The 23,788-nt window shown below is 40.1% G+C and overlaps 1 protein-coding gene across 3 annotated transcripts; it reads left to right on the top strand.

Annotated features, from left to right (window-relative positions):
- Positions 1 to 1,594: 1,594 nt before the first annotated feature.
- On the top strand, positions 1,595 to 23,245 carry RXYLT1 (ribitol xylosyltransferase 1). Of its 3 annotated transcripts, none has more exons than XM_077833535.1 (6): positions 1,595 to 1,795; positions 4,194 to 4,364; positions 5,623 to 5,725; positions 10,996 to 11,310; positions 14,917 to 15,087; positions 19,543 to 23,245. In XM_077833535.1, exons 1-6 carry the CDS (start codon positions 1,633 to 1,635, stop codon positions 19,961 to 19,963), a joined length of 1,344 nt encoding a protein of 447 aa, XP_077689661.1. In that variant the 5' UTR covers positions 1,595 to 1,632; the 3' UTR covers positions 19,964 to 23,245. The 3 variants fall into 3 exon arrangements, with proteins under 3 accessions (XP_077689661.1, XP_077689671.1, XP_077689681.1); XM_077833555.1 differs by lacking the exon at positions 1,595 to 1,795 and adding an exon at positions 2,389 to 2,442; XM_077833545.1 differs by lacking the exon at positions 14,917 to 15,087.
- The last annotated feature ends 543 nt before the right edge of the window (positions 23,246 to 23,788 follow it).

Raw genomic sequence — 23,788 nt, 5'->3', positions numbered from 1 at the left:
AACAATAAATCTAAGTGAATAACCACTGTGTGGGACAGGGGCATGATTATGAATTTATTTCCCTGCTTCACCTGGAGTTGGGGTAGTTTGGAGCTGCCTCATGCCCCGGGTCTGGCCTTAACTCCCTTTACTGCCCAATGGCTGGTTCTTATTGGCTTAATTTACAATCCTCATAAGAATCTATGTCTCAGCCACCACTTCTTTCTTCTACAGCCTGCAGGGAGCCTACTACCTGTTTTTTCCCATTGCTGTTGGTACTGTATAGAGGTAGTGGGAGAAGAGGACAGGGCAGTGCCCTTAGGTGCACATGGTAGAGAGCTGGGGCTAGGATATGAGACTGGACACCAGGAGATTTGGTTTCTATCCTCAATTTAGCTATTGACCTGTTCTGCGACCGTGGGTTCGTTTCTTCCCTTCTCTGTCCCTCTGTTTTCCCTCCCATCCTTAAGCTGTCTTGTTTATTTAGAGTGTAAACTCTTCAGGTACAGACCATCACTTACTAGGAGTATGGACAGCACAGAACACTATGGGTTCTGTAGGCAATCCTATTGTAATACAAATAATATTCATAATGGATAAAGGGTGAAGACTCATGAAGGCAAGGGACTGCTTGAGGGAGAACAGCTGAGGGATATTTAGCAAGAGAGGGCAGAAAAGCAGGGCAGGACTTTGGGGGAGAGTGGTCTGTCCATCTGCCAGGAGCCTGGATTTTTCTGACCAAGTAGGATCAGCAATCCATCCTGATATATTTTGACAATACCATTTGGGGGCTTGAGGTCAAAACTTGTAGGCTACACCAGGCTCCAAGGGCTGGAAATGTTTTTACTGTGATTACTGAGCAGGGATGCCTGGATTTTTTGCAGTGGAATAGAAGCAACTAGACTTATTTTCTATTAGGTTTCAGAGTAGCAGCCATGTTAGTCTGTATTTGCAAAAAGAAAAGGAGTACTAGTGGCAAATAAATTGGTCAGTCTCTAAGGTGCCACTAGTACTCCTTTTATTTTCTATTTGTTGCCTTAATTTGTGTGTCAGGAGTATTTTTCTTTTAATTAGGCTGGATACAGCAGAATAGACCAATTTGCAACAGGGTCTGGATATTCTGGCGCTCTAGGAGCTGCTACATTTTCTTTTTTTCTCTACTTACACTGTAGATGGTGGTGGTTGGGGCCAGAATATATCAGGATCCAGCAAGATCCAGGAACTATGATTCAGGTTTCTTTTTCCAGGGATTTCGTACCAGGAGGTGTCAGACTTTCCCAGGCAAGCAGGAGTGGCTCCCCTTGCTTTCTGCGTTGTACAATTCAAACGGCCCAAAGCTGCCAAGAGCCCAGGATCTGGCTCTTGAGCCGGGATGCTCCTGCGGTTGCTTTGTGCAGCAGGAACTTGCCTTCTGTTGGGAGCGGGCGAGGGCCCCAAGGGCCGGGCCCGGGTTTTGGAGGGCCGCCGCACCGGGGTGGAGAGTCCCGCAGCTGGCTGGACCAATTCCGGCCCAGCGCGACCCTTCCCCGCCCGCCCCAAGGCAGGCGGGGGCCGCCGCAGCAGCAGCCGCCGCCGCCGCCCCCGCGCTGGCGCGTGACGGGGCGGGAGGCGGGCCCTGGCCAGCCCGGCCAGCGGCCTGCAGGCTGCGGCAGGATGCGGGCCACGCGGAAGCGGCTTTGCTCCGCGCTGCTGGCCGCCTACTTGCTCTTCTCCCTCTACGCCGCCTACAGCGTCTTCCTGCGGCCGCGGCGCCCGCCCGCCTCCCGGGGCGGCCCCCGGCGGCAGCGACAGCAGCAGCAGCAGCGGCACGGCAGAGGTAACGCGGCGCAGGGGCCCGGCCGGCGGCTGCGCTGTCACGCGTGCCCGGGAGGAAAGCGGGTGCCGCGCTGGGCGCCAGCTGCTGCTATCTAGCAAGGGGCGGTGTGAGGGGACGCTGCGGTCCCTTCCGGCCCCTTTGGCTCCTGTCCTGTGACATACCCGCCCCGAGTGCCGGGCCTGGCGCCCGGAGATGCTGGTAACCGGGCTGCTAATGCCCAGTGCGGGGCAAGCCCCCGGGAGGCTCCTGGCGATTAGGCTTTAATACAAAGGGGTTGAGGAGAAGCTTTGCTCCCACCCGGGCGCGGCAAGAGGTGCCGCTTATGTAGCAAGCTGGAGAAGTGGGCAGCCAGCTAAGCTAAGCCTTTTGGGTTGATGAGGGTTAGCTAGTAGTAGGGTGACTAGATGTCCCGATTTTATAGGGACAGTCCTGATTTTTGGGTCTTTTCTTATATAGGCTCCTATTACCCCCCCACCCCCAGTCCCGATTTTTCACATTTGTTGTCTGGTCACCCTAGCTAGTAGCCACTCATAAGGTCTGAGTGGAGGCACCTGCCCCATGTTTCAATTGCTAGTGAGAGGCCCCTGCTCAAAAATCGGTGTATGTTTATATCTACGCTTGGAAGAATTCGCTCTTCAGCAGTAAAGGTCAGTAATGCTGTTATACCAATAAAATAAAAACCAGCAGGATCTTATTAAAGGGAAAAAGGCAGAATACCACATTTATTGTGAATACAGAAAGAATCATAGTAAGCAGTTAGTTATAGCTATAACATTCCATTCAATCTCATATTTATTCACACATTCATTCATACAAACACACACACACAGGTTCTGCAAGGTGGTTATCATAGTTACCAGCCTTAGAGTTGCTCATGCCAAGCCACTGGGCAGGTGGCCTGGACATGAGGAGGGAGCAGGGCCTTGTCAGATGCTCATCTGGTGCTCCTGGAAGTTGGTTTGCATAATCAGACCCCAAAGTTCTCACTTTTTAGAGTCTATTTTTATAGGAATTTCTTCCTATGCCAGTCTATGGGAATTGCTTCATCATGCTGTTGCTGAATCAATCAGCAGATAGCACATTCCTGATGGCTCGGTGCTGCTAGATGTTATCTTGTTCTTTGGTTCTCCCATTCTTGAGGCTGTTGGATTCCAGTCTGCCCTCTGGGGGTCCTCTGATTATTTCCACTTGACGCTTTCTTCAGCCGATGGACACTGGATTCTTAGGCTGGCACCTCCCTGATCATTCAGTTATTATCCACACCAAGCATCCATCCACATACATCCTCTCTCTCTATTTTAATCACAATTGTTAATACAACAAAAGGGCAGGGAGTCTCTGGGTGCTGTTTCTGTTGTTAGAGTATTGCTTTGAGTCTCTCTCTCTGTGAATTGCTTTGAGAACAGACTCTGTCTTAGAATGTACTAACACAATTAGCAGCTTGCAAGTTTCACACATAGAGGGAGAGAAACAGTACCAAAAACCAAGAGACCTCTTAATTAGTAATACCCTAGAATTTAAAATATGGGGAATCAAACTCATTTGTGATTTTAATACAGAACTTCTTTAATATGATCCAACAATGCCTGCAGCACAATGAAGCTTTTGTTGATAAGGTCCACGTCTTTGATGGCATGTACATGATCCATGGTGCCGGTTTGTTCTGAAATTTTCTCCTTTTAGGGCCAATTTGTTTTAAATATGTGAGGCTTTACTGTCGTAACAGTCGTTCTTAATCTAGCCATCAATTCAGATGATTAAATACAGGCCTTTTTAGTGTTCTGGCTTCTGAAGCTAGTCACTCTCCTAACTTTGGTGACAGTTTTTTTGTATTTTGTCATCAGTGAGACGAAACTTTATGCACATCAGTCACCTGGGTGGAAAATGCATATTTCCTGAGTCTTGAATATAGTTTCTATAATATGGAAAATACAGGTCTGTCTTGGTTGTTTTGTGTCTCCCGCTCTCTCGCGCGCTCTCTGTCTCTCTTCCCTCTCCCCCCACCCCACTTCAATCTTTCATTGCAGGAGTTGCTTACAGGAACTTCCACAAAGAAAATTCCTCATGCCCTGGATTAAAAAATTCACTATTTATTGTGGTAGCACCATAGATACCCAGCAGAGCTGTCCAAACGTAGGCCCCAATACTGCGCAGGCAGACCTGAGCCCTGTCTACACTAAAGCTTCCACTATTGCTACCTGTGGGGAATTAAAAGTCTAATTTTTGTCACTGTAGACTAGCCCAATGAGCATAGATGCAAGCTATGCTATAGCCATGGTTGGGCATAAGCGTGTTTAGAAAACATCTACTAAAAAGAGACCTGTTATTTCTGTAACAATTAGGAGTAGATTTGTAGACCTGAGGTTCTTAATGCAAAATGTGTGTCTTTTAAACACAGAACGCTCTTCTTTGGGAAATGAAGAATGGAATCCTTGGGAAGGAGATGAAAAAAATGAGCAGATTGCTTCACAGCAGAGATATGAAACTAACCTTCAAATGTTAAAAAATATGAAATCCCAGCAAGAACAAACAGACCTTAAAGTGCAGATCTGGGGTAAAGCAGCCATTGGTAAGCATTTGTGATTAATATGTTTAATACTGCTAGGTGACCTTGGCAAGTCCCTTAACCTTTCTGTGTCTCTCTTTTCCTTTCTGTAAAGGTGAGTATAACAGTGTTTGCTTACCTGTTTAAAGTACTGTGCTATCTATGGATGAAAAGCCTGGTATAAGTGATAAGTATTTATTATTCAGAACTGTATAAACAACACAATAAAAACAAACTTCAGTTCTTTGGCATACTTTGATCATTTTCTTATCCTATACTGCTGTCAGGAACTCTTTGCTGGATTATCCCAAGCAAATTACATAGTGTTGCATTGTTCATTCCAGAGCACATAGTGTGATACAAAAACCTGAAGAGTCCTAATCAATAATTTTTCATGCTGACTTCTAGATCAGAAGTTGAGAAAAGGAAACACTATGTGGGTTGTGCAGATTGGTTCCCTTCCCAAACTTTTTACTAAGACTACTCATCAACTACATTGTCTTTTCTTTTCTTTTGTGACCCATCATTACATATATACACCACCTTCTGCCCTAGTACTGCAACCCTAATCCCTTCCCAGTGCAGAGGGGAGGCCAGGGTAGTGGGGAGAGTTGGAAAGTGAGCCTGCCCCTGCTCACCCTTCAGCGGTGGCTCTTGTCCCACAAGGCTGGGTGAGGGCTGCATGGGCTGGTAGGACCTGAGTAGAGCTGAGGCTCCATGTGCCATCTCACAAAACCTGGAATGGGGAGCTGCTGTGGAGTGTGTTGTGTGGGCTTAGTCTCCCTCCCCCGGCACCCCCCAGCCAGCTGTGTCCGCCTTTATAGGGTCCAGATGCTTTCCCTTAAGCCCAACTGGGCAGCAGGTAGTCAGTCCAGGTGCACTGGACCCCCTTGCTTCTTAAAGGGGCCAGTCATCTTGTGACAAATGTACTTGTCTTAAGGCTGATAATGCTTAACATTTTAACAAATATGATATTTACACAGTCATTTTTTGTTTTCCTGTCCAGCAGTTAACAGGACACTGTCTACGATTTAAAAAATAACTGCCCAAATGTTGGCCTGATGTAGAAAATCCTCCCTTTCTAATTCCAAAGATTGGGGTGGGTTTGTTTATTTTTGGGGGGTGGAGCAACCAGTCCATGTTAAATAGGAAAATTTGACACCCACATCTCACCATCATTGCCACACAATTCCCGAAAAATTTCTTTTGGTATGATTTTTACAGTAGACAGAGATGCCATGTGTGCACCAAGTACTCCAGCAGCTCTTCATTATTTGTGTAGGTCTTTACCTCTGGCAACATATTCTTGAAGGTCTGCTTGAACCTGCTGATGTGACTGCTCAGTGGAGAGAAGGAAGCATAAAGGGAGGAAAAACACATTTCAGGTACCAGTTGCATGACACTGACCTTCTCTTATGTTGACTTTAGCAGTCTCTGTGTTGAAAGCCGAAACACTGTAGGAAAAGGTGTCCAGTTGTATATTTTTATCCCTTCCACTCCAACAACTGTAAATATTTTAATAAATGGTAATAAATTACCTTTATTATAAAGATAAATGGTATAACAATAATGCTTGTTTTGGTAATTCATTCTGACCAACCATGAACATATTTATTGCCATACTTAATTTCAGACCTTGTGTTAAATATGTTCTGTATGACAGTTTGATGTTTAATTTAAAATGTAATTTCTAGAAATTACAAGAACAATCCTATTGTCCATCACTGCTTAAAGTCAGAAGGAGTAGGCTTTGTGCAGAGAACTTAGTGCAAGCTGGCAAGGTTGGAATTCACCCTCTTCTGTGGCCACTCTTCCCACCTACAGATTACAGTTGTAGTCTCTACAACTTTATTCATCTGCACAAGGACCTATGCACCACTTAAGCCCCCACATAAGAGCTTAAGTGATGTTCAGGGCCTTGCATGGACCCTTTGATCTGAGGTACAGTCTCACAGGGTGAAATTCATCAGTTTAGAAAAGTTTTGGGGGTTTTTTCATTACAGAATATGACCATGTCACTTTTTAAAATAAAATCATGTATGTAGGTTGAAATAAACACCTGATGATCCACAAGAGAAATTCACCAGGCTTAATTTTACACTAGTTATCTTTGTAGAAGTGATATTAATAATTTCATAGGTGTTAAGGCCAGAAAGAACCATTATGATGATAAAGTTTGATCTCCCCTATAACACAGGTCATATAACCTCACCCTGTAATTTCTACATCAAGTCCATAACTGAGCAAAAGCATATATTTCACAGAGATATCCAGTCTAAGTGAAGACAAATACACCATGTCCCTAAGTAAGTTGTTCCAGTATTTAAACATCCTCACTTTTAAAAAATTATGCCTTATTTCTAGTCTGAATTTGTCTAGCATCAGCTTCCAGCTCTTGGCTCTTGCTATCAAAAATCTCTTCCCACCTAGGTACTCAAAGACTTTGATTAAGTAACTTCTTAATCTTCTCTTGGTTAAACTAAATAGATAGAACTTCTTTGGTCTCACACTGTAAGGCAGTTTTTCCAGATCCTGACTAACTGTTGTTGCTCTTTTCTGAACCCTTTAAAGGTGGACACCAGAACTGGATACAGTGTTCCAAAAATGGCCTCACTAATGCTAGATGTGGTGATATCACCTCCCTGCCTCTTATTTGATATTCCCTGGCTTATTCACCCAAGGATCATTTTTGCCCTCTTAGCCCCCAGAGTTTATGTTCAGTTGACCATCATGACCTTTTTAGGTCACTTTCAGAGTCACTGCTTTCCAAAATACAGCTCCCTTATCTTTTAAGTGTGATGTACATTCTTTGTTCCTAAATGTTTGACTTTGCAGTTGGCTATTTTAAAAATGCACAGTCACAAACACTTCAGCTCAATAAGGTAGATAGAATAATACAGAAAGTACATCGGCACATCCATATTCACACCATCTCTTGCAGAACAACCTGAAATGTTAGCCATTATGTTCCTCATCACCTTCCTCATCTTCACCAGTGGGCATCATTCTGGCACCTCCCAAGGATACATCTCTCTCTCCTACTGCCCACAGGCTGGGATGTAACTTTTATAATACATTACGCTGACACCCCTATGTGTAATGCATATTCAGTAGGGGTATTTCCCCCTCTTTCTTATTTGTATTTCCTCAGTCTACTAATGTTGAGGTGCCCTTCTTCTATAGGTTAGTATATTAATGATTTGAACTCATTATCCTATACATCAGTTAATTGGTATGGCACTCTTATGACTGGATGGTCTTTCCAAAACTTTCCAAAAGCTGGTGTTAGCACGTTTCTGTGGTTGGCTGATGTCATTCTGGACAAAATTCTCCCTTACGCTCTACTTCCGGTTCCCCAAAACATAGTGGTTACTGTTGGGCCATTTATCTGTGCCAAAGTTCATAGGCTTCAGGCATCACGCTAACTGCTGAAGCCAATGTCTTGCAGGATACAAGCTGCCCCTTGCATTACTGCTGAATGTAATAAAGGCAAGGTAGAATAATAAAGGCAATGTGTTGAGTTTTGTATAGTAAAATGTAACAGTGCTCTTCATCTGGCACATCAGTGTTTAAAATTTGTTAAACTATCCCTAACATATACATAAAATAGAACATCAAGCTAATGGTGTTTTCATGGAAGTGAGTAGTTTTGCTCTTTTACAGCATCTTTTTATGATAAAATTAGTGAACTTGGTTTGAGATACTCTTGCTGTTTTTCACAAATATTTTTTAAAGTAAGGTTCTCTTTAGAATTTGTGTGTTCCTGCTGTCGTTGTACTTTGCTTTAACCCAATCTATAGAATTGCCAGAAATAGCAAGTTCAGGGTAGATGGATTCATTGTGAATCATAAAATGCCATCCTTCCAAGTAGTATCATATAAGGTTGGGTTTTTTTAAATTACACCTTATTTAAGTTTGACTTGTCTAACCTATTATAGCACTTTGTTTAGAATAGTCAGTTTACAAAGGTTGACCCTTAGTGCTTTGCAGTAGTGTAATAATAGTGGTTAGTTTAAGCCTTTTAATGCTCAGAATGGCTTTTCTATGACTCTTAAAGAAAGAGAACTCTTCAGTACAAAGTATGCATTTAAAGCCTGATCCTGCAAGTGGCTGAATGCCTTCTGAGTGATGCTAGTGCACCTTGGGAAAGCTCTGAGTAGCAGTACAGGAGCTGTCCATCTGCAGACTCAGGCAGATAGCGGTGCATCCTTTTATCTTTGAATGGAATGGAAGTTTGGAAGGTTCTTTTCATGAATAGAATCTTTTTTAAAAACCAAAACTTAGAATCTGTATAAACTGATGTCAGTCTCCCAGAAAAGTTTCCTATTTGGTGTGGACAAGAGAATATTTGTCAAGCCTTGACTTTAACTAGTGATAAGAAATATTTTGCTACGCTTATGGATGGGTTTTTAGAATCTTGACTGGTTAAAAACATTTTCTTCTTTAAATTATCTGTCAGTTTCAGGTGAATAATACTTAACAAATTTACATGGATATTAAGAAACTGTCTCATTGGGAGAAAGGACTTCTTTACTGGCATTTAAATAAGCTGTCTTCTGGGTGCAACCAGATTATCCTAACTTCTTTAGAGGAGAAGAGTTTGCAAAGTCTCAGTTTTAAGCAAAACCTATTCAGATACTTCCAAAATACAGAGTTAAAAAGTGAAAGTACCAATACAGCAAAAATCAAAAATTGGGATAGGTTAATTATAACCTATTGCATCAAGTATAAAAATGTGAATTCTCTCCTTCTATCTATGATTAGTCTGTTTTTCCTTAATCCGAAATAGCCCAAACTTGATGACTTCCAGTCACAATACAAAATCTGTATGTTTAATAGGATTTTGTGGGGAAGGATGAGGGTATGTTCTTAGGTGTGATGTGGGAATACCAAGGTTTTTTCCTTTTTATTTACTGGCTGGCTGAAATAAATTTTTATCTGTATTTGACTATTTAATGTTGCTGGCTCATGGAGTTTGTTTATGTATTATTATTATTATTATTGTTATTATAGTCTATAGGCTGCTGGGAGTGTGTGCGCTATTGTAAATTATTGGTGGGGCTCTGAGACCTTTTTATATGGGTATTTTTTAAAAATACTAACTCTAAAGACATAATTGCCAAAGTACCAGTTAAAATGGGCACGTAAATAAACTTCAGGGTATTTCTTTGTTCTCACTGATGCAGAATATGGTGGCATAACAGGACATGATATATCTACCCCAAAAATTTTCAGAGGAATAATTTAACCTCCCTAGAACTTTTCAAATTCGTAGATATTTAGGTCAGAAGGGACCATTATGATCATCTAGTCTGACCTCCTGCACAACGCAGGCAAATGTAAATTAAATGTAAATTTAAAAAAAAAAACACTTTGGAGAACATAGTCAGATTTGACTTTAAGAATAACCCACCTTCCCAGTTATAAGTTACACTCTGGTAATTTTTAGAACATTAACTCCAACTTGCTTCCCAGATTGTTTGCAAGATCAGAACCCAAGTATTTATGGACATGTTTAACTTCACATATGTGTGTTGTCCCATTTACTTCAATAAGACTACATACATGCATAGGTGTTTGCAAGGTCAGGCCTTTGGATGGTTAAACAAAGGTGAAGTGCAGTATCTGTTTAGGCACTGTAATGATCCCCATTACTGTAGTAACTGAGTACCTCAAAATGTATTAATGTATGTGTCTTCACAATCCCCCTTCCCATTAGAAAAGTGCTATTATGCCCATTTTACAGGTAGGGAATTGAAGCACAGAGATGAAGGTCACATAGGAGGTCTGTGATAGAGCAGAGCATTGAACATTGTTCTCCTGAGTCCCAAGCTAGTGACCTAATCACTGGACCATCCTTCCTTTCATAGTAGTGTCTGTCATAATACAGTACTACAGATTTCTCATTTCTTACATGAAACTGAAGGTTTTCAGTCCCTATGGTGGTATTTTGTATTCTGTTCTTTTTGAAAAGAATAAAAGTTTATGATCTATTTCACAGATGACGAAGCATACCCTAACTAATTATTCTGGGAGTTCTGCCTGGTTTCAATGGATTCATCCAGATTTTCAAGACTTTTCAGTATTTGACTATAGTAAAGGTTCTGACGTCCCTGCAATATACTGTGTTTGCAATTAATTTTGAATCTCTTTATTGTTCAGGTAAATGGCCAATGCGAGCTTTAATAAAGTTTAAATTGTAGTTTTAGACTCTGTACATCTGAAATTTATCACAATAGCAAAAAGAAAAAGAGTACTTGTGGCACCTTAGAGACTAACCAATTTATTTGAGCATGAGCTTTCGTGAGCTACAGCTACAGCTGTAGCTCACGAAAGCTCATGCTCAAATAAATTGGTGAGCTTTCGTGAGCTACAGCTACAGCTGTAGCTCACGAAAGCTCATGGTCAAATAAATTGGTTAGTCTCTAAGGTGCCACAAGTCCTCCTTTTCTTTTTGCGAATACAGACTAACACGGCTGTTACTCTGAAACCACAATAGCAAAGATACTTCACAGTACATAATGTCTGTTTTAATGAAGAAACAAAACCTCTAAACACTGCAGGCAGATGGTTTACAATGCAGTAAACAGAATATTTATGAAAGTTGGTAACATATCTCAGAAGATGTTAAGTGCTTGTGTTTTATTATTCACAGTTTCATCACTGGTCCAGCCGTAGTACCGGGATACTTTTCAGTAGAAGCTGAAAATGTGGTTCTAGTTCTGAATGGAAGAGAGGAAGCAAAGATCACTTACGCCACTCAGTGGTTGAATTATGCACAAACTTTAATACAAACTCGCAAGCTGAGGCATGTTGCCATTGTGCTGCTTGGAAGTGAACAGTGTAACAATGAATGGATTCATCCATACCTGAGAAGACATGGAGGATTTGTGGAACTACTTTTTGTAGTATACGACTGTACCTGGGTAAACGAAGAAGATATTTTCCAGTGGCCTTTAGGAGTAGCTACGTAAGTGTTAAACATAAACAAATTACACTTAAGGAATCAGTTATGCATGAACTGTACATGCCTTTTGTTTTTAGTAGTTATATCTGTAACCTTATATCTGAAACATTTTATATATAAAACATTTTATATAATTTCTGTCTAAAACTGTTAATGTGACTTTGGTTCATGCTGCTGGTTTTGACTATCTAAATTAAGCTTCAGAAATTTTAAAGGCAAAAGATAATTCGGAAGTTAAAGTGCAGCCATGTTTTTAAAAGTGAGTGTGTTCAATTTGCTTCTTGCGACTGTTCACAGTCAAATTTGCCATATCTGCTGACATTACCAACTATTAACATTTACATAAGGATTAAACAACATTACAAATGATATAGCTTTCCACAGTTGGGTTGGGGGATGACTAGCGAAGAAATGTTAATATGCCGATACAAGTCATCTTGTATGTTTTTTCGTGCTGAAAGGCACTCTGAACACATAATAAGAACCAGACTAGCCTAGACTACAATTTTAGTGGCAAAAAGTAAGTGTGATGGATTGTTCTCTCTTTTAAGATGAGGGCAGGCTGGGACCCTTTTCCAGGATAAAAAGAGATTTTACAGAGAGAAGTCTGTGGAAAGCTCTGCTGCAGGAAAGAGTTGGAGACACTTCAGTAAGAGGCCTGGGGCTTAAAAAGGGAATCCAGTTTGGATGTATTGATTGTGCTTTTTTTTTTTTTTTTCCTGGGGGTATGTTGGGGGTGGTGTTTCTTTCTCTTGTAGCTAGTAAACTGGGGTTTGATACCCCTTGCATTTTTGTAATTGGTAAACTCTGGGATCATAGTAAGATGTAAAAATTTATTGCAAGACTACATTTTAATCCTGTTAGTGTTGTAGAGTAGATATAGCTATGGGAGAGTTATCTTCATTCTTTCCGGTCTTACTCCTGTCTTAACAGAGCTATTCAAACTGCAGAATCTCTATTATCAATAGTGATAATGCAAGCCAGAAAGCTTAATTTTTAGATCCATGTTGAATTTGCAATGCTGGCCATTAGAAAACATGTTTTATTGTAACCAAAGGAAATTTGCTCAGGATGCCATTGACAGAAAGTAAACATGGAGCCTCCACAGTGGCAAAGAACCAGTGTTTGTAAGGAAAGATATATAATTCAATTTTGAACATGTTAAGATGACAATGAAACAACTAGAAGGAAATGCCCTAGAGGTAGGTTGGGATGCAGGACTGAGGGGTGAGAAAAAGAGGGAGAGGTCAGAAGTGGAAAGGTAGATTTACAGTCATTGATGTAAAAGTGGAAGTTAAAGCCATGTAAACGGATGCAATTATTCAAATGAAGAGTGGGTGAGAGTGACAAAGACAAAGTCTGGTAGGAAACCTAGAGAGAGAACCTCTGAAAGAAATGCTGGATTACTGTCCAAAAAAATAGCAGGGGAACCAGGAAAGGACAAAATCATGAAAGCCCTGGGTGGGAGTGGGGAATAAGATGTTCAGAAGGGGTGCGTATGATCAACAGTACCAAAGGCAGTGGAGGAGCCAAGGAAAGTGAGGATGGACTAAAGTACTCCTGAGGGCATTGTGCACCAAAAAATTAAAAATTCTGCACACAATATTTTAAAATTCTGCAAATTTTATTTGTCAAATAAATGTGGAGGCTCCAGCATGGCATTGGGGAGCAGAGGCCACTGGTTGAACAGAGCTGGGAGATCACTCTGCAGCTCTCCCCTGGGACATGGACTCAGCGGTGAGGCTGCACCCAACCCTGACACAGAACAAGGACTGGGCCTGCCCCAGAAACACCCCATAGCCCTGCCCCTCCATGTCAGGCGCACCAGGTATGAGCTCAGCCTGGCAGGATCCAAGTGTGGAGGGGCTCAATGTGGGGGGGATCAAGGTGTGGGTTGAGAGGGTTCTGTTTGGGTCAGTCTGGGTGCAGGCTGCTCAGTTGGGGATCCAGGTGTGGGGGGGATCTGAATGCACAGTGTCTTGTTGCGGGGTTATGGGTGCAACAGTAATGGGACTCTGTGGGGGGGGGGCAAGTAAAGGGGGTTGGGGCTCAGCGGGGGGGGGGAGCTGGATCAGGAGGGATAGAGCTCGGCAGAGGGGTCTTGGTGTGGGGGGCCCAGAGGGGGAGTCTAGATGCTGGGGGAGTGGGGCTCAGTGGGATGGGGACCAGGTGCAGCTGGTTGGGACTCGGTGGGGTGGAAATCCGAGTGGGATGGCTCGTCGGGATGGTCCAGATGCAGGTAGAGTGGGGTTTGGCTGGGGGGATTCTGGGTGTGTGTTGGGGGGTGAGACTTGGCATGAGGGTCTGAGTATGAGGAGGTCTGGGGGTTGGGCAGATGCGGGAGCAGCTCCCTGTACAGTGATCCCTTCCCCTGCAGTTGAGAAGTGATGAGTGCAGGAAGTGGGGAGGCGGAGGAGCAGAGCTTCCTGCAGCAAGTGGAGAAATCTGGGGGTGGGTCTGACCCGGCCCTTCATGCTGTGCAGGGGAAGAGGAAGTCCCGTCCTCCCCAGCCCAGCCGGGACTTGCAGTTGAGCCCGGTGCAGGGTAGGATCCACCAGCCGGGTCTTCCCCAGTCCCACCCTCTGCCCCACGGTGATCTACCTCTCTGCTGGCTGACCTGGGCACCCAAAACATACTGCTGGGGAGGCTATGTGACTGTTCTTGTGGCTTCCCTTTGCTTCCCCCATCAGAAAGTCAATTTTCTCTGGGGGAGCAAAGAAATCTGCGGGGGACATGAATTCTGTGCATGCACAGTGGCACAGAATTCTCCCAGGAGTAAGACTAAAGGCTTGTTTTAAAACTAGGAAAATTTTGTGATCAATGTATGGTTTTTTCAAAATTGTTTCCTTAATGTACTAATGTAGAAAGAATATAGAAATAGAAGAGAAACTAGCAGTATTATTGACCCACTCTCTAAAAATAACAAAGTTATAAAGAAAATCATAGCTAATTTTGAGAATGTGACAGCTGTAAGAGGGACATGCAATTTAAAACAAACAAACAAAGGTACGGTAAATTAGCTCTACATAATGAAGACAACTGTGCCAGCTCTTTAGCTGAACCATTGGTGCTGTTATAACTAAAATTAGTGACTTTAAGTTGAATTCAAAGATTAAATTGATGAAGATGCACAGGTTTTAGGGACAGGGTTGAGTTTTCATTTTGGAGTATACCAATGGCATTGTTTTTACAGCATACGCTTTCAGCTGATTCAAATAACTGAGACGTCAACTCCAAAGGAACCACTAACCCAGCAACTTCAGCCAAAATAAGTGGTAGTATTGAGAACAGCTGCTATAGAAACAGAATGCTTTTAGACGAGCATTCTGTAGCATGTGAACATAATTCCACTTGGTGCTGTCAAAAATAAGTTAGGGATCTTCTAGGGTGTGAATTGGGGAAAAAAACAAAGGGATAATGATAAATATTATACATCAGTGTTTGGCTATCTTTGTTTTTTTTAATTCAGTCAGTAATTAAATATTGGAACTGATTACAAAGCTATTTCAGTTCTTAAAATCTGCTACATAAACATGAACTGGTGCAAAGATCCATCTTTTTCCTTTGACATAAAAATATTTACATCTAATGTATGCATTGTTGTTACAGATATAGGAATTTCCCCATGGTAGAGCCCAACTGGTCAATGCTACGTTCTCCAAGATCATATCTATGTAATTTTTTAGGAACTGTGTATAAGAATTCATCTAGGGAGAACCTAATGGAAGTTTTGAAACAAGACGGGCTTGATAAATTCTGTTGGATTGCAGCCAGAGAACAGTAAGAGCTATGATTTATGATTTATTTATGATTGTAAATGTATAGTTTGCAAGCTGAATTATTCAAAGCCCCTTGCCTAGATCATTGCTGTCATCTTTCAAAATATGTTATGAATAAAATAATATAAATAATGACAATGGTCAAACTTAAAACAATTAACCTTGCTGAGCTGAGATTTTCATACAGATCTTGGATGCCTTAACCCCTTGTGTGCTGCAGTACTTTTACATTGTGGTTATGATTTGAAATACTTTAAAAGAAATATCTAACATAATACAGCCAGTCCTGTTTTCTCTCGCACATACCTGGTTTTGGTTGAAGGGGCAGTGGGTATTCAAAATCGGTGTCATACATCCTGTGGCTATTATCCACCTACCAGAAGAGGGGGACATGAAACCAGAACTTTACGTCACCAACCACGTATAAAGATGCTAGCTTCAGCTAAACAATATAGTTCATTCTCTGTCTTCGGGACATAGAACGGATCTTCTGACTAACTGAAAGAGGTTCTAATGGTACTTTTAATTTGCTTTTAACAACTTCTACCTGAAACCTTGGCAGGATTAGATAGGTATTCCCTTAAAAAGGAGGAGATGCTTTTAAAAATTCTGAATAGTCTTTCTTTGATTATTTAAACTTATAATAAAGTTTTGTACAGTTTCTAAGCGGAGAAAGGGTGGACTGCAGGAAGGAGTGATATGGCTGTTGAGGTGTTTCTAGTTTTGTAAACAATTGAGGGATTACATGTGATCACTTGATACCATCTCAAAAAGAATTATTTTCTTTTTAGAATTTCAGATTTTAGAATTAAACACACAGGCCATTTTAGAATTAACATATGTAAGCCATATACGTTTACAAAAAGGATACACAAAGATTTTCAGGGTTCAAATAGGACTGTAGCTTAAGGTGCCAGTTCTGTCACCCTTAATGAAATACTTACTCCATTTAAAATATAAATAATACTAAGAGGATTTTTATGTGAAAAATTTATATTTTGATTTGTTTTCAGTTTTCCATATTCAGTGTATGAATAATAATCTATTTTTAAGATGGGTTAATTTATTAAAATATGTGGAAGAATTTAAAACTAGGAAGAAGTCTTCAAAGTTGCAATAGGGCTGTCAATTCATGGCAGTTAACTCATGAGATTTAAAAAAAATTAATCGCAATTAAAAAAATCAAGATTAATCACAGGTTTAATCGCACTGTTAAACAATAGAATACCAATTTAAATGTATTTAAATATTTTGGATGTTTTCCTACATTTTCATATATATTGTAGTCTGTGTTGTAATTGAAATCAAAGTGTATATTATTTTTATTGCAAATATTTGCACTGTAAAAATGATAAAAGAAATAGTATTTTTCAGTTCACCTCATTCAAGTATTGAAGTGCAATCTCTTACAAATGTAGATTTTTTTTTTGTTACATAACCACTCAAAAACAAAACAGTGTAAAACTTCAGAGCTTACAAGTCCACTCAGTCCTACTTCTTGTTCAGCCAGCTGCAAAGACAAACAAGTTTGTTTACATTTACAAGAGATAATGCGCTCTCTTCTTATTTACAGATGTCACCAGAAAGTGAGAACAGGCATTTGCATGGCACTTTTGTAGCTGGCATTGCAAAGTATTTACATGAGAGAAATGCCAAACATTCGTATGTGCCTTCATGCTTAGGCCACCATTCCAGAGGACATGCTTCCATGCTGATGATGATTGTTAAAAAAAATAATGCGTTAATTAAATTTGTTACTGAACTCCTAGGGGGAGAATTGTATGTCCCCTGCTGTTTTACTCACATTCCGCCATGTATTTCATGTTATAGCTGTCTCGGATGATTACCCAGCACATGTTGTTCATTTTAAGAACGCTTTCACTGAAGATTTCACAAAATGCAAAGAAGGTACCAATGTGAGATTTCTAAAGATAGCTACGGCTATCCGAAGGTTTAAGAATCTGAAGTGCCTTCCAAAATCTGAGAGGAACAAGCTGTGGAGCATGCTTTCAGAAGTCTTAAAAGAGCAACACTCCAATGCAGAAAATACAGAACCCGAACCACCAAAAAAGAAAATCAACCTTCTGCTGGTGGCATCTGACTCAGATAATTAAAATGAACATGTGTCGGTCCGCATGGACGCATGTACCCTGGAATGGTGGTTCAAGCATGAAGGGACATATGAATCTTTAGAGCGTCTGGCACGTAAATATCTTGTGATGCTGGCTACAACAGTGCCATGCAAACGCCCTAAACAAGAAGCAGGCAGCCTTGTCTCCTGCAAATGTAAACAAACTTGTTTGTCTGAGCGATTGGTTGAACAAGAAGTAGGACTGAGTGGACTTTCAGGCTCTACAATTTTACATTATTTTATTTTTGAATGCAGTTTTTTGTACATAATTTTACATTTGTAAGTTCAACTTTTATGATAAAGAGATTGCACTACAGTACTTGTATTAGGTGAATTGTAAAATACTATTTGCTTTTTTTACAGTGCAAATACTTGTAATCAAAAATAAATACAAAGTGAGCACTGTAAACTTTGTATTCTGTGTTGTAATTGAAATCAATATATATTGAAAATGTAGAAAACATCCAAAAATATTTAAATAAGTGGTATTTTATTATTGTTTAACTGTGTGATTAATTGCGCAATTAATCACGATTGATTTTTTTTAATCGCTTGACAGCCCTAGTTGCAGTGTATAACTATCTTTAGCTGAGAATGCAATGAAGGCAGAACCAATAAAGGCACGGGCAGAGAAATCTGCTGAAAAGAAGATGACTATACCAAAGAGGAGACTGGAAAATAAACATAGAAATAGAAGGGGACTTGAGAAAAGGACTCTGAGGCAGACTGCCAAGAAAAGAAACAACCCTGAGGCAAGACCAATAGAATAAGATTATAAAGATTGGGTGGTAAATTACAAGGACTGATAGAATATAAATTACAAGGATTCAGAGTAGAACTAAATCTGGTTTGGCTCTGTATGAGGTCGCTGGCCCAAGAGCACCAAAACATCTTTATAATGTGTTTTGACTTGGGAAATGTGGTTCCCTGCATAGTCTAGATGAGGGAAAAAATGTAAATGCAAGCTTTTGGTATTGTGTGACCATCTCAATACTGTAGCAGGATTGTCTTTCTGACTATTAAGTGGGTAGACTCTCATCATGATTAAACCAAACAAATTAATTCTGCTCTTAATTAGCTTGTACGATTGTTCTCATGGAAGGTTTAAAAACCTTTATTATAAATTTTAAAAGGATTTAATAAAACTAGAGGCAATTTAACACTTTTTTCTGAAAATTTGGACAAAAGAACTTAAGAAAAAGGCTAATATAGAATCTAGAGCAGGGGTCTCAAACACAGTTTACCTTAGGGCTAATGCCAGTCCTCAAATCCTCCCAGAGGGCCAATAATGTCACTGAAGATGGTGTTCAGAAAAGAAAATGTTTACGTTGTATTTTTTTTATTTTGAATTTCTTAGAAATAATAAAATGTCATACAACTTTATCCAATTCTTCGCCTGCCAGAGAGCTTTTAGTGTTTGCCAGACACCTGGCAACGCTTCAGTTCTGTCAGTTTGTTGATGTTTGGCCTCAGTGACTGAGCAGTTGAAACCTTCAGGATTGCAGCAAGGTGTGCATCAGACAGTGGTGTTCGGTATTTTGACTGGTTTATATTCATTGTGGAAAAAAGTGATGCTGCCTCCATGGCTGACTCTGCCCGGCGACAAGTGATGGTATCTCTGTCCCTCTCCCCCAGTCAATGGGAGCTGCATGGGGCGGCGCCTGCAGCTGACAGAGCCAGCAGGGTGGCTGCATAGGTCACTTCTCTGTGGGCTGCAGATGGCCCGTGGTCTAGAGAGAGATTTATCTATGGCCTAGAGTGCTGTCACGCAAAGTACCTCGGACTGTCTGAGCAAATTGAAGAGATTTACAATTGCTGCCTTACGTTCTCATTTCTGAACAGTAAATCCCCTTGCTGATTTTAAATATTTTGGGGGGGAAATTATTCTTGCTTCAAAAAGTCTGTCAGAGCATTCTATCTCCATATGCCTATTTTTGAGCCACTTAATAACCTTCTAGTTTCCATTATGAAGTAAATGGATATGGGCTTCCAAAATACAAAATATTTTTTTAAAGATGTTTGTTCTCTTTTGTTGGTGTTTGAAGTATTAATGATTCCTTTAAACGCCCTCAGTTGAAAACTGTTCTTATGGAGTTTCTAGCTTACAGGTGAACTTTTCTATAAAGACCTGAAAAAAAAATATTTAGGAATAGGTGGGTTGAAACATAAAACCTTACTGATTCTCAGATCTGTTGTTACAAACCTTTCAGCTCTGCAACATTTATCGATACTAAAATTATAACATTGATCTCTGTTTTTCATTGTAATACATCTACCCTTGGAGGGAAAAAGTAATGTTAATTGTCAACTTCTTTATTTTTCTAGGTGGCAGCCTCAAGAAACAAATGAAAGTTTTAGAATCTATCAAGATGCATTGCTGCAGAGTGATCTCACATTGTGCCCAGTGGGAGTAAATACAGAATGCTATAGAATTTATGAAGCTTGTTCATATGGCTCTGTTCCTGTTGTAGAAGATGTAATGACACCAGGCAAGTGTGGAAATTCATCTATATACCACAGTGCTCCACTGCAATTACTAAAGACCATGGGGGCTCCATTTATCTTTATTAAAAACTGGGAAAAACTTCCTGCTGTTTTAGAAAAAGAGAAAAATATGAGCTTACAAGAAAAAATTCAAAGGAGAAAAAAGCTTATAGAATGGTACCGGCACTTCAAAGCACAAATGAGAGATAAATTTATTAATATCTTGGAAAATTCATTTTTACCAAATGATAAAGGAGGTTAATTGTCCCCTTTGAAAATCAAAAATAGATCAAAAGTTTAATTTTCACTGACCTTCAGGTAAGCTTTTCTATAAAAATAAAAAATAAATGAACCACTACCCATGCAGGTACAATTTCTTTGAAGTCAGTGGAGTTGCACCAGCTTATCCCAGGGCTGAGTTTCACCCTTTTTTTTCTAAACTACTTTCAGAGAGGATGGAGTCTTACAGGATAGTAGTCTGTATGGATATCAACTTTATTATTATTTTTTGCAGTGACTCTCTCATTCTTAGCAAGTCAGTACTTCTCTGTTTTAATCTAGGTATGGAAGCATTTCAGCAAATAGATCACCCAAAAAGCATAGTAAGTGGTGGCTTCACTACACTAATATTTATACTTTTTAGCATTCTTTCCTGAAATTCTCCTGCTATCATTTTCCTTAGTTTAAAATATAATTTTATTATAGTTTTCATTAACTGAGGAAAAAGAGAACTATGGTCAAGCAGAATGACAGAACTTTTAACAATATCAAAATAAAGTCTTTAAACTATTGCAGATAACGAGAGCTCTTCCCCCTCCTCCCACTTTTGGCAGGTACAAAATGAAGCCATTTAATAATTTGGGCTCCTCCCATTTATCTAGTGTCTTAGGGGGAGATGTTGTGTATTGAAAAATGTCATTTCTGTGACGTTATCAAAAGAACTTTCCTCTCCAAAACTGGCCATTGATAGATGGAATATTCCCTGCTACCCCACTCATCTCCCCCCCCCCCCCCCCCCCCGCCCACTTGTTTGACTAGCTTGCTACCATATACTAAACGTATCTCAGACCATCCTGGAATAAATGGTATCATTAAATCTTTTTCATCCAAAACACTTCTGTAAAGGAATGTCCTCATATTTTAAGTATGTGTCTAAGCTCCTTACCCATCCCCATCCCACCAAAAAGTAATAGTTTACCTTTTATTGGAAGTTTTTCCCTTTAATGTTTTGGTGATTGTGTATGATGTTGTCAGAGTATGAGTACAGTGTGTAAAGATGCATTTGGGCAACATTTTCAACAAAAACGGAGACCCACTTGTTCAGATAAAGTTATAAACACAATTGTGCTTCTATCATATAGCTTTGAGGCCAAGAGTTTAGAAAGATTCAAAAAAGGACTGGGAGTAAAAATGTTCAGATGTGCCAGCGTGATCTAGGAGCCTGCTTCCCATATTCTTGCTCTTTCGTCAGAAGCATCTGGTTCGAACCACTGTTGGAGACAGAACACTGGACTTAGTGGACCACCAGTCTTCTCTAGTAAGGCAATTCTTGCATTTCTGCATTTGTTTGTGGTTGCACCTACACGTGGCCATTAAAGGTTTTGTTTTTAATTTGGTGCTACTACTGCAGAGAGGGTTGCACTCTCTGCTTGTCAGACTCTCCACATGTGTGGGTGAGAGAGTGTGCAGTGTCCCTTATTCTCCTCTTTTCCCCCATGCAAGGATCTGCAGAGCTTCCTCCACAGAGACTGGGCACAGAAGGTAGCAGGATGGTGATGAAGAGGTAGCACATTGTCTACTGTGTGACCCTGGGTAGATCGAGGAATGTAGAGTTTCTCTTCCAGGTGCAGATCTATGGATCGCTATCCGCTCCAATAAAAACAGACAAAACTAATTTATCCTTATAGTATGTCATTTGTCTGTCCAGTGAAACTGCTGAAGACCTGAAGCTTTATAACATTATAACTTAATCTTTCCATAAAAAATGGAAAAGTTTAATTGAGGAAGACGAGAGCGTACTAGATTTCCAAAGGAAAAATAGTAGATGGCGGTTCTTAGCTCACAAAGAATATTTTTTAAATAAAAAAGATTTTGTGTGTGTGAGCTGCTTTTATCCAACATCGTAGCACTATCAAAGGATAACAGGAATTGGAAGTTATATGGTACAGAGTAACTTGATTGTGAAGAGATGTAAATAATCTATGACCATTGTAAAATAACCAGGCTTCGGTTATTGGTGGTTAAGGTGGTAGATGTGTGTTTTGAAAAATGCAAACTTTCACTTGATTGCTATGTTTGTTATCAAGGAAACTGCTCTAAAGCTAATTAAACATGTATTGTATAAAAATGGTGTAACTATATTTCAGTGTAGAATTTCTGATCCTTGACTTATGCAGACACTTCTGAGAAAAAACCATATCTGGGATCAGATTTTCCCCCTCCATTTGAAAGAATCTTCTCTTCATTCCCGTTTAATATTGGGGCATAACTTTGAGGGGCTGAGCATCTGTACCTCTCATTAACTTCAGCTGAAGTCGGTGAGTTTATCAGGCCATAAGTGTGCACCATCATGTGGCAATTTTGAGCATTCTCAAAATCTGCTTAAGTTGTCAACGTTCAAAGGGGATTTATAAGTATAATACTGTCTATACAAAGAGCTTCAAGTATGTGAGAGTAGTCATGGAGCTCTGGTACTATTTTGCTGTGTAAGAAATATTTAATATGCACTGTTGTAATCACTTCAGTGGATGATATGGCCTGGGCTGCGCTATACACTCTCAATACTCCTGTATTTTTGTATGTAGTTTAGTCAATTCCCTAAATACTATTCTGTCTCTAAATGTAAGAATGCCTTATGGTAACAATTGCATGCATGAATTCACGAGCTAGTTCAACTAAATAGTAAAATATGTACCATAGTATTGTCTTTACTGTGATATTTTCTGTGTTTAGAATATACCACAGCAAAGCAATTTTGCAATAGATACTCAGTTTTTAATGGTCCCCACAATAGCTTTTTCTAGATCCTCTCATTAAAAGGGATGAACAGTGTGGCTTAGTAAATTTATATTGTGTCAGTCTGTCTACTAGAATTTTTTTCCCTACAAACCACAGAATGAGATACCAGAGAGATTTGTGTGTGTATGTAAAAGTATTTTTTGGGTTTAGTGATACCATTTTTCATAGGAAATGGCTATTTGGTACATGGGGGATGCAGTCTACAAGTAGAACCTCCTAAGGATCATCTTGTTTTCAAAGCAAATTGGATCAGCTTTTAGCAAAGGTGTCCACAACTGCCAAAATGAGTCAAGTTTGCTTCAAGAAGGTCTCATGCCTTTTATGTATTTAGAAATATTGAAAGAGAGTTCTAGTTGGAGGCTCTCCAGCAACCTACTTTATCAAGATAGCTTTCCATGCAGCAAGTAGAGAAACTGAAGGAGGAAGGAGTTTCTGTCCATTGCTAGTTATTTACATTCCTAACTAAAATAGCCTGGTAAAGCTTATTTATTTTCAGTAGACACAAAATAGCTGGGTAACAATATACACACTATAGCTTCCAAAAACATTGCCAGACATTGTGTATGAAAGTGGGAGAAATAAATGCTTATTGAAGAAGGTTAAATTTGTTTGTTCGGTATCCACAAAGACTGACAATGGAGAGATGCTACTGAAACAGACTTGAGAAATGCAATTCCATTTCTGTCTGAGGCAGCTGTTGTTTCCAAGGACATTGCTATTCTGAAAGATGGCGGAACTGGTGTTTTCCAATAAGCTTGAAACGGAATCTAGATGTTGTTTATATAATGCTGTGAGTGTACAGGGTGCCACATAAAGAATAGGACGAATCAAATAGAGAACAGAATGCCTGACCTGACGAAACCCTGCCTAAAGGCACGACTGAATCTAACACAGATCCCAAGGTTTAATATGTCTTTATTGGTCCAGATAACAGCAAAGCAAAGTTCAAAAATAGTTTTCATTTTAGGATATTTGGAGATCAACCCTAAATTTATGCCAGTGCCCAAAACTCCATGTTATCCCACAAAAATTAGGGCAGTTCTAAGCTTGTTTTCTTTGCTCTCATCAC

This window comes from Eretmochelys imbricata, chromosome 1, assembly GCF_965152235.1.
Source record: "Eretmochelys imbricata isolate rEreImb1 chromosome 1, rEreImb1.hap1, whole genome shotgun sequence".
Lineage (NCBI taxonomy): Eukaryota > Metazoa > Chordata > Testudines > Cheloniidae > Eretmochelys > Eretmochelys imbricata.
The sequence above is the reverse complement of the archived record's forward strand: the minus strand, read 5'-3'. Positions and strand labels throughout refer to the sequence as shown.